The following is a 9,742-nucleotide window of genomic DNA, read 5'->3' as shown; positions in this document are numbered from 1 at the left end:
GTGCAAAAATTATTCAATTTTCATACTTGAGTAAAATTCAAAAGTAAAAACAAATGCTATACATCAAATTCATTATATTAAGCAAACCAGAGAGCACAATTTTAATATATTTTTTATTTATTTTATTTTACGGGCAGCCATGGGCACACTCCAACACTCAGACATAATTTACAAACACGGTATTTGTGTTTAGTGAGTCTTCCAGATTGAGGGCAGTAGGGATGACAACGCGTTATATTGATAGGTGTGAGAATTGGACCATATTGCCGTCCTACCTGAGCATTCGAAATGTAACAAGTACTTTTGGGTATCAGGGAAATGCATGGAAGTAAAAAGTACATCTTTTCTATTGGAATGTGGTGGAGTAAAAGTAAAAGTTGTCAAAAATAAAATACAGATACCCAAGAAAACTACTTAAGTAGTACTTCAAAAGTAGGATTATTTCACTTTCCATCTCTTTTTGTTTTCCCACTATCATCAAGCTGTAATGACAGATATTTTAGAAAATTCAACATCTACTCTGTCTGCACAGCTTCCCAGGCATCCACCACAGAAGGAATTCTGTGATACAAAATCAACTTATCAAAATTACAAATACAAACATTGAAAAGTTTCACAAAAAAAGTGTACGACCAAATATTGCATATTTCAAACTGAGTACTTCAAAAACACCAGAAAACACATTGTAGAATGAGTAGATCACTACATCAACAAATTGATAGCATCATAACTGTTATGTTCTGTTAATTACTGATGTCCCCTTTAAGAATGGAGCATCCTTGGTCATACGCAGTGTTGTTCTATGTTATTCTGGTACTAACTGATTCCAGTAAAATGTGAAGCTCCAGTACCATTTCTTGTATTCAGAGTCTTTCTTATTATATAAATAAGTAATAAGAGCTAAGACACTACAATGGCGACGAGGATGATTACCTGCAGTGTGCATCACGAATGCAGATGGAGCTCGTAGGAAGAGAGGAAGATTTTGACCCTGTAGCACAACAGCTAGCAAGCAGTGACGACGAGGGGAGAGCTAACGAGAACGAGGCGGCAGATCAAAGACCCGTGGAGCCGGAGGTAAAGAGAATGGCTAGCATCGGGAAAATAGATGTGTTTGATGACACGCAAGAAAACTGGGCAACTTACATTGAACGACTGGAACAGTACTTCATTGCAAACGACATTGCTGATAACAAGAGAGTACCAGCGTTGTTGAGTTTAATTGGCCCAAAAACGTACAGTTTGCTAAGAGATCTGACTGCCCCTCTGAAGCCCTCAAATAAAACATTCACAGAGATTGTGGAGATATTGCAAAATCACCTATCACCTAAACCACTCCTCATCGCGGAACGTTTTCGTTTCCACAAGAGAGATCAGAATGAGGGAGAGGGTGTTAGTACATATGTAGCAGAGTTGAAGAAACTGTCTGAACATTGCCAGTTTGGAGAGAACCTAAATGACACATTAAGGGATAGATTTGTTTGTGGACTGAAACATGAACACATTCAAAAACGTTTGCTCACAGAATCAGATCTCACGTTTGCAAAGGCTGTTGAAATTGCTGTGACTATGGGAATCGCGACGAAAGATGCATTTGAGTTGCAAAGTAAAAGAAATACTGACCTATCACAAACTTCCCTGCACAAGTTTTCGCGCAGCCGACAGCGCCCCCGTTTGGCCGAAAAATGCAACAGGTGTGACAGAGATGGTCACAGAGCAGAGGACTGCCGTTTCAAAGACGAAATTTGTCACAAATGCAGTAGAAGGGGGCACATTCAAAGAGCATGCAGAGCAAAATTCAGTCACAACAGGAAAACTGAGAAAATTAAAGGGTCTGTGAATGCACTAGCAGAGAACAGTGGCAGTGATTCAGATGAACGATTAATTGGTACAATGGAGTTAAACACAGTGACTTCTCCCAGCAGTAGCATAATATGGGTGATACCAGATATCGAAGGCAAACCCCTCAAAATGGAGCTGGACACAGGATCTGCAGTGTCTATAATTTCCACTACTGTCTACAATGAGCACTTCAAGGCTATCAAGCTGAAGAACACAAATGTATTGCTGAAGACCTACTCAGGAGAGAGATTGAGCCCAATGGGGGCGTTGCAGGTCAGAGTGAGCTATGGGGGGCAAACACAGCAGTTACAGCTGTATGTGGTGCCTGGAACTGGCCCCCCATTATTTGGCAGGGAATGGCTTTCAAAAATAAAGCTGAACTGGTGTGATTTGAAAATGCTCCACACGTTCCAGTCCAAAGAGAAAGACACAGACCAAACACTGGAACACTTGCGGAAGAAATACAACACAGTTTTCAGTGATCAGATGGGAACAGTAAAAGGCTTCACAGCAAAACTTGTACTGAGAGATGACGCAACCCCAAAATTCTGCAAAGCCAGATCGGTTCCATACTCCCTGAGACCAAAGGTGGAAGCGTCTGGAGGACATCTTTGCTGCACTAGCTGGTGGGAAACACTTCAGTAAAATCGATCTGAAACAGGCTTACCTGCAGCTACCGGTTGAAGAGAGCTCCAAACAGTACCTGACAATAAACACACACAAAGGTCTATACAGGTATAACCGCCTGGTTTTTGGCATCGCATCGGCCCCAGCCATTTGCCAACGAACTATTGACCAGATTTTGCAAGGAATCCCAGGAACCCAGTGTATCCTGGATGACATGATCATAACAGGACGCACCGACAAAGAACACCTGGCTAACCTGGAAGAGGTCCTGAAAAGACTGAAAGAGTATGGTCTACAGGGAAACTTACAGAAGTGTGAGTTCTTCAAAGACAAGATTGTCTTCTGTGGACATGAAATTGACCGCAATGGATTGCACAAAACACAGGACAAAATCGAGGCAGTGGTACAGGCACCACGACCACAAAATATCACAGAAGTGCGATCTTTTGCGGGACTGATCAATTACTACAGAAGATTCCTCCCAAACCTTTCAGCAGTACTCCAGCCTCTAAATCAGCTCCTGGAAAAGAATAGGACATGGCGGTGGACAGAACAGTGTGAAAATGCATTTCTGGAGGCAAAACGGCTCATCACATCTGAACAGGTCCTGATGCATTACGACCCTGAACTGCCAGTGAAGTTGGCTTGTGATGCGTCCCCTTATGGCTTAGGGGCCGTCCTTTCACACACACTGAAAGATGTGTCAGAGAGGCCAGTTGCATTCGCGTCACGAACATTGAACGATGCAGAGAAAAACTACTCACAAATCGACAAAGAAGCACTGGCGCTAGTGTGGGGCGTCAAGAAATTCCACGCATACCTATATGGCAAGCGTTTCACACTGGTTACGGATCACCAGCCGTTGCTTTCCATTTTCAGTGCAAAGAAAGGCATTCCGGCAATGACAGCAGCCAGGTTACAGCGATACGCCTTGTTCCTTGCCAGTCATATGTATGACATTGAGTTTAAGCCGTCGTCCCTCCCCACATATGCAGATGGATTATCCAGACTGCCGTGTACAAGAGAAAGACAAAGGAGTGTGGATGCAGTGGACATTTTCCATACCGCTCAGCTCGAGGCACTACCGGTCACAAGCACAGTTATCAAACAGGAGACAAGGAAAGATGTGACCTTGTCAAAAGTGTACACCTACACCATGTCAGGATGGCCAGCTACTGGCAGAAAGGAGCTGACTCCGTATTTCCAGCGGAGAAATGAAATTACAACGTACCAAGGATGTTTGATGTGGGGAATGAGAGTCATGATACCCCAGAAATGCCAACATCAGGTTTTGCAGCAACTACATGAAGGTCATGTTGGAATTGTCAAAATGAAGCTGCTCGCAAGGAGCCACTTCTGGTGGCCAGGTCTGGATCAACAGATAGAAAATATGGCAAAGAACTGTAGCGGATGTTTGGAAACCCTTCACATGCCTGCTCCTGTCCCAGTCCACCCTTGGGAATGGCCCACAGAGCCATGGCAGAGAATTCATGTGGACTACGCTGGTCCCTTTGAAAAGCACATGTTTCTGGTTATAGTTGATGCCCATTCCAAATGGCCAGAGGTGTTTTGCACTGACTCCTCCACCTCAGCTCAGACGATAGAGTGTCTCAGAACAACGTTTGCACGCTTCGGATTGCCGCTGCAGCTAGTAAGTGACAACGCGCAAGCTTTTGTAAGTGACGAGTTTACAAGATTCATGTCAGTAAATGGAATCAAACACTCAACCTCAGCTCCGTACCACCCTGCCACCAATGGGCTGGCAGAACGCTTTGCACAAACCCTAAAGCAAGGACTCCGTGCAGCAAAACGAGACGAAGGGACTTTGCAAACAAAACTGGCCAAGTTCCTGGTCTCCTACCGATACACCCCACATGCCACGACAAATGAAAGCCCAGCCGCACTGATGTTCGGGAGGCCTCTCTGCACACGGCTGGACATCATGAAGCCTAACAGGCGTAATGAAGTGCTGAACAAACAAGCCAAGATGCTCTCCGGTGGCCGGGAGCGCCATCTCCAAACAGGACAGGAAGTGATGGTGCGAGACTACAGAGGAGGAGGGAAATGGACAAGAGGGACCGTACATACACAAACGGGACCCAGAACTTACCAGGTTCAAGTGAGCCCAGACATAATGTGGCGGCGTCACATTAACCAAATGCATTCCACGGAAAACAGCACAACAATCGAGAGAGAACAGGCACAGAGAGCTCCTGAGAGTGACACACAGGGAACTGTAGTGTGTCAGCAGTAAAGAGACCCCAGGCTGAAAGAAGGGAACGTGTTGATGAAGGTGCTGCTATAGCAGAACCTATAAGGGAGCAAGCACACACTGAGGATGTTCAGGAGCCTCCACACAATCCTAGGCGCTACCCAGAACGAAGGCACCGTCCACCAGACAGACTGGACTTATAAACAAACAAACAAAAACTAAGTGTTCAAGTTCAAATTAAAAGATGCAAAATAACTACAACAAGTTCTGGGAAGTGTTTCAGTTGTGGTTTGGTAAAAGTAACTCTGATTGTATAAGAGAGGGAATGTTATGTTCTGTTAATTACTGATGTCCCCTTTAAGAATGGAGCATCCTTGGTCATGCGCAGTGTTGTTCTATGTTATTCTGGTACTAACTGATTCCAGTAAAATGTGAAGCTCCAGTACCATTTCTTGTATTCAGAGTCTTTCTTATTATATAAATAAGTAATAAGAGCTAAGACACTACAATAACTATCAATAAATTAACAGCAAATAAAAGGAAATTCAATTCAGTACTCTTTTAACTTTCCAAAACATTACAGGCTCCTGGATTTCCTCTTCAATGAGGTCGCCCTTGATCCAACGCTGTATGTGGGAAAGATGTACGAGCTGTCCATCCCGGAACCCCTTTTTTCCCAGTGTGAGAGGCCTGACAAGGAGGCGGCCATAGCTGGATTTGTCTCCCACTTCAATCTTGGGGGTGACTGAAGCCAAGTGGGTGACTGAAGCCTGCTTGATTGAAGGAATGCTTGATTGAAGGAGGGTACATGGGTCCCCCTCCTCTCCCACTCCCCCCCCCATCAATCACTGTAGTTGGTTGCATTTCCTAAAGACTAAGTAATTTACTTTTGCATGATATGATATCACATTTTGTTACTTTGTATAGTTTTTTTTCTTCAAGAATTCAAATCATCAAATCAAATCAAGTTTATTTTATATAGCCCTTCGTACATCAGCTAATATCTCGAAGTGCTGTACAGAAACCCAGCCTAAAACCCCAAACAGCAAGCAATGCAGGTGTAGAAGCACGGTGGCTGGGAAAAACTCCCTAGAAAGGCCAAAACCTAGGAAGAAACCTAGAGAGGAACCAGGCTATGAGGGGTGGCCAGTCCTCTTCTGGATGTGCCGGGTGGAGATTATAACAGAACATGGCCAAGATGTTCAAAATGTTCATAAATGACCAACATGGTCAAATAATAATCAGGAATAAATGTCAGTTGGCTTTTCATAGCCGATCATTAAGAGTTGAAAACAGCAGGTCTGGGACAGGTAGCACGTCCGGTGGACAGGTCAGGGTTCCATAACCGCAGGCAGAACAGTTGAAACTGGAACAGCAGCAAGGCCAGGTGGACTGGGGACAGCAAGGAGTCATCATGCCCGGTCGTCCTGACGCATGGTCCTAGGGCTCAGGTCCTCCGAGAGAGAGAAAGAAAGAGAGAAGGAGAGAATTAGAGAGAGCATACTTAAATTCACACAGGACACTGGATAGGACAGGAGAAGTACTCCAGATATAACCAACTGACCCTAGCCCCCCGACACATAAACTACTGCAGCATAAATACTGGAGGCTGAGACAGGAGGGGTCAGGAGACACTGTGGCCCCATCCGATGATACCCCCGGACAGGGCCAAACAGGAAGGATATAACCCCACCCACTTTGCCAAAGCACAGCCCCCGCACCACTAGAGGGATATCTTCAACCACCAACTTACAATCCTGAGACAAGGCCGAGTATAGCCCACAAAGAACCACCACAGCACAAACCAAGGGGGGGCGCCAAACCAGACAGGAAGATCACGTCAGTAACTCAACCCACTCAAGTGACGCACCCCTCCTAGGGACGGCATGAAAGAGCACCAGTAAGTCAGTGACTCAGCCCCTGTAATAGGGTTAGAGGCAGAGAATCCCAGTGGAGAGAGGGGAACCGGCCAGGCAGAGACAGCAAGGGCGGTTCGTTGCTCCAGAGCCTTCCGTTCACCTTCACACTCCTGGGCCAGACTACACTCAATCATATGACCTACTGAAGAGATAAGTCTGCAGTAAAGACTTAAAGGTTGAGACCGAGTCTGCGTCTCTCACATGGGTAGGCAGACCATTCCATAAAAATGGAGATCTATAGGAGAAAGCCCTGCCTCCAGCTGTTTGCTTAGAAATTCTAGGGACAATTAGGAGGCCTGCGTCTTGTGACCGTAGCGTACGTGTAGGTATGTACGGCAGGACCAACTCGGAAAGATAGATAGGAGCAAGCCCATGTAACGCTTTATAGGTTAACAGTAAAACCTTGAAATCAGCCCTTGCCTTAACAGGAAGCCAGTGTAGGGAAGCTAGCACTGGAGTAATATGATCAAATTTCTTGGTTCTAGTCAGGATTCTAGCAGCCGTATTTAGCACTAACTGAAGTTTATTTAGTGCTTTATCCGTGTAGCCGGAAAGTAGAGCATTGCAGTAGTCTAACCTAGAAGTAACAAATGCATGGATTAATTTTTCTGCATCATTTTTGGACAGAAAATGTCAGACTTTTGCAATGTTACGTAGATGGAAAAAAGCTGTCCTTGAAACAGTCTTGATATGTTCGTCAAAAGAGAGATCAGGGTCCAGAGTAACGCCGAGGTCCTTCACAGTTTTATTTGAGACGACTTTACAACCATCAAGATTATTGTCAGATTTAACAGAAGATCTCTTTGTTTCTTGGGACCTAGAACAAGCATCTCTGTTTTGTCCGAGTTTAAAAGTAGAACGTTTTCAGCCATCCACTTCCTTATGTCTGAAACACAGGCTTCTAGCGAGGGCAATTTTGGGGCTTCACCATGTTTCATTGAAATGTACAGCTGTGTGTCATCCGCATAGCAGTGAAAGTTAACATTATGTTTTCGAATGACATCCCCAAGAGGTAAAATATATAGTGAAAACAATAGTGGTCCTAAAACGGAACCTTGAGGAACACCGAAATGTACAGTTGATTTGTCAGAGGACAAACCATTCACAGAGACAAACTGATATCTTTCCGACAGATAAGATCTAAACCAGGCCAGAACTTGTCCGTGTAGACCAATTTGGGTTTCCAGTCTCTCCAAAAGAATGTGGTGATCGATGGTATCAAAGGCAGCACTAAGGTCTAGTAGCACGAGGACAGATGCAGAGCCTCGGTCTGACGCCGTTAAAAGGTCATTTACCACCTTCACAAGTGCAGTCTCAGTGCTATGATGGGGTCTAAAACCAGACTGAAGCATTTCGTATACATTGCTTGTCTTCAGGAAGGCAGTTAGCTTTTTCTAAAATTTTTGAGAGAAATGGAAGATTCGATATAGGCCGATAGTTTTTTATATTTTCTGGGTCAAGGTTTGGCTTTTTCAAAAGAGGCTTTATTACTGCCACTTTTAGTGAGTTTGGTACACATCCGGTGGATGTGTAATTCGGAAGGGAGATGAGTGTTCCAAATTGTACGAATCAATGGGGTCCTGCACACTGTATTAGGCTTATGGCTCTAATATATATATATTTTTTATGTCTAATGATATCGCCCCATTATTTCTCACCTTTATTTCTCATGAGTGTTCATGTCGATCAATATTTTGGCTATGCTGGCCTAATCAAAATCAAAATCAATACATACAATTCTGAACATACTGTAATTTATAATGCTAAGGCAGAGGTACCAATAAATTGTCCAGTACACTGATTGTATGCTGTTTTCATGTCTAAGCTTCTAAGGTGACTCTGACTTTAGTAATTATTTTGAAGAAGTGTATCAGTGAACTGTATTCTGTAACTAGTTACAAAATAACATAAATGCTATTGTGTATTGCTGCTGTTTGTCTGATATCCAACAATCCATGAGTTAAAATCACTTACATGGAACGTTATTCCCTGTTTATGCCTTTTCTCTCTGTGTGTATTCTGACCTTGAATTTAAACATGAGAATTAGCATGCTATTCTTCCGCCATTCGTTCGGAGTGGAAATCTAAGAAATGAATGTGTGGCGGAGGTGTCTACAGATACGCTGTATTCTGACCTTGATTTAATACCTATACACGCAAGGAAACCATGAATAAGGTTGAGCAAACCTACAGGTTCCAAGTGGAAAAAGCATCTACTTTATTTTCTCCGATAGAAAAACAGCATTCTCCATGCACTGTAATTTATAAACGGATAAGAGCTATTGATAAGAGCTAGATAAATGAGTAATCCCTTTGGGGAAGGGGATTGTAAATACACATAGCAATTGTTTTAGATGATTTTTTCTTATGACCACTGGAGACTAATGTGAAACCAGTCATATGGAAGCAAACTGAAAATCATATCAACATTACATGTATTGCGTCCCTTTTCCACAGTGAAAAAGGCTATAAATAGCTGTGCCGTTATTCCGAATTTTTATTGTGTGCCCTCATAATTTGCGTGGATGAAATTTAGACACCCAAACTATAGGCTTCTGTAGGGCTGGTCTGCCGAGTTGATGTTTTCGCTTTAGAATGTTTTAATTAAGAGCCTATGCCTGGGATTTTCTACGTTTTATTTAACAATTTGTATCATGTTAAATATTAATAGCCACCATTGGGAGCCACCATCAGTAATACCCACATACATTTATAACTGTAAGTTTAGTGTTTTTGTAGCTTCCATTTTGCATCCTTCCATTCCATTCGTTTGAACTTTCTTTCCTCTGTCACGTCCGGGTAAATTGTTCCTGAGGGTCGCTTGCATTAGGCGATCATATTAGGCTAACGTTGTGCAATAATTTGGGACATGTAGCCTATTTGTATCATTATGGAATTCAGGCCACTCGTAGCAAGTTAAACCTGGAGCCTGGCGCACGGTTCACGGTGACGGGACCGTTGTCATACAGTTCCATGATTAGTGAGAATTACGGTAGATTAATAGGACTATTGTTCAACCTCTACTGTAAACTTTTTTTCCACCTTCCAATATTTCACGGATTTCACTTGAATATGAAAATGTTCAGGATGAATCAAACCACTGTATTTTTTTATTCCTCAATAAATGTACTGCGTAAATGCT

At 43.3% G+C, this 9,742-nt stretch overlaps 1 protein-coding gene across 1 annotated transcript in view; it reads left to right on the top strand.

The window, feature by feature from the left end:
* The first annotated feature begins 951 nt into the window (after positions 1-951).
* The window catches only part of LOC120029657 (glutamate receptor ionotropic, NMDA 2C-like), a 121,201-nt gene continuing 112,410 nt past the window's right edge, over positions 952-9,742 (top strand). The window contains exon 1 of the mRNA XM_038974939.1: positions 952-1,077. Coding sequence (XP_038830867.1) covers positions 952-1,077 — 126 coding nt within the window. The remainder of the gene's footprint in view (positions 1,078-9,742) is intronic.

The sequence above is a fragment of the Salvelinus namaycush genome, chromosome 35 (assembly GCF_016432855.1).
Source record: "Salvelinus namaycush isolate Seneca chromosome 35, SaNama_1.0, whole genome shotgun sequence".
In the NCBI taxonomy this organism is placed as follows: Eukaryota; Metazoa; Chordata; class Actinopteri; order Salmoniformes; family Salmonidae; genus Salvelinus; species Salvelinus namaycush.
This window is presented reverse-complemented; position numbering and strand designations above follow the sequence as displayed.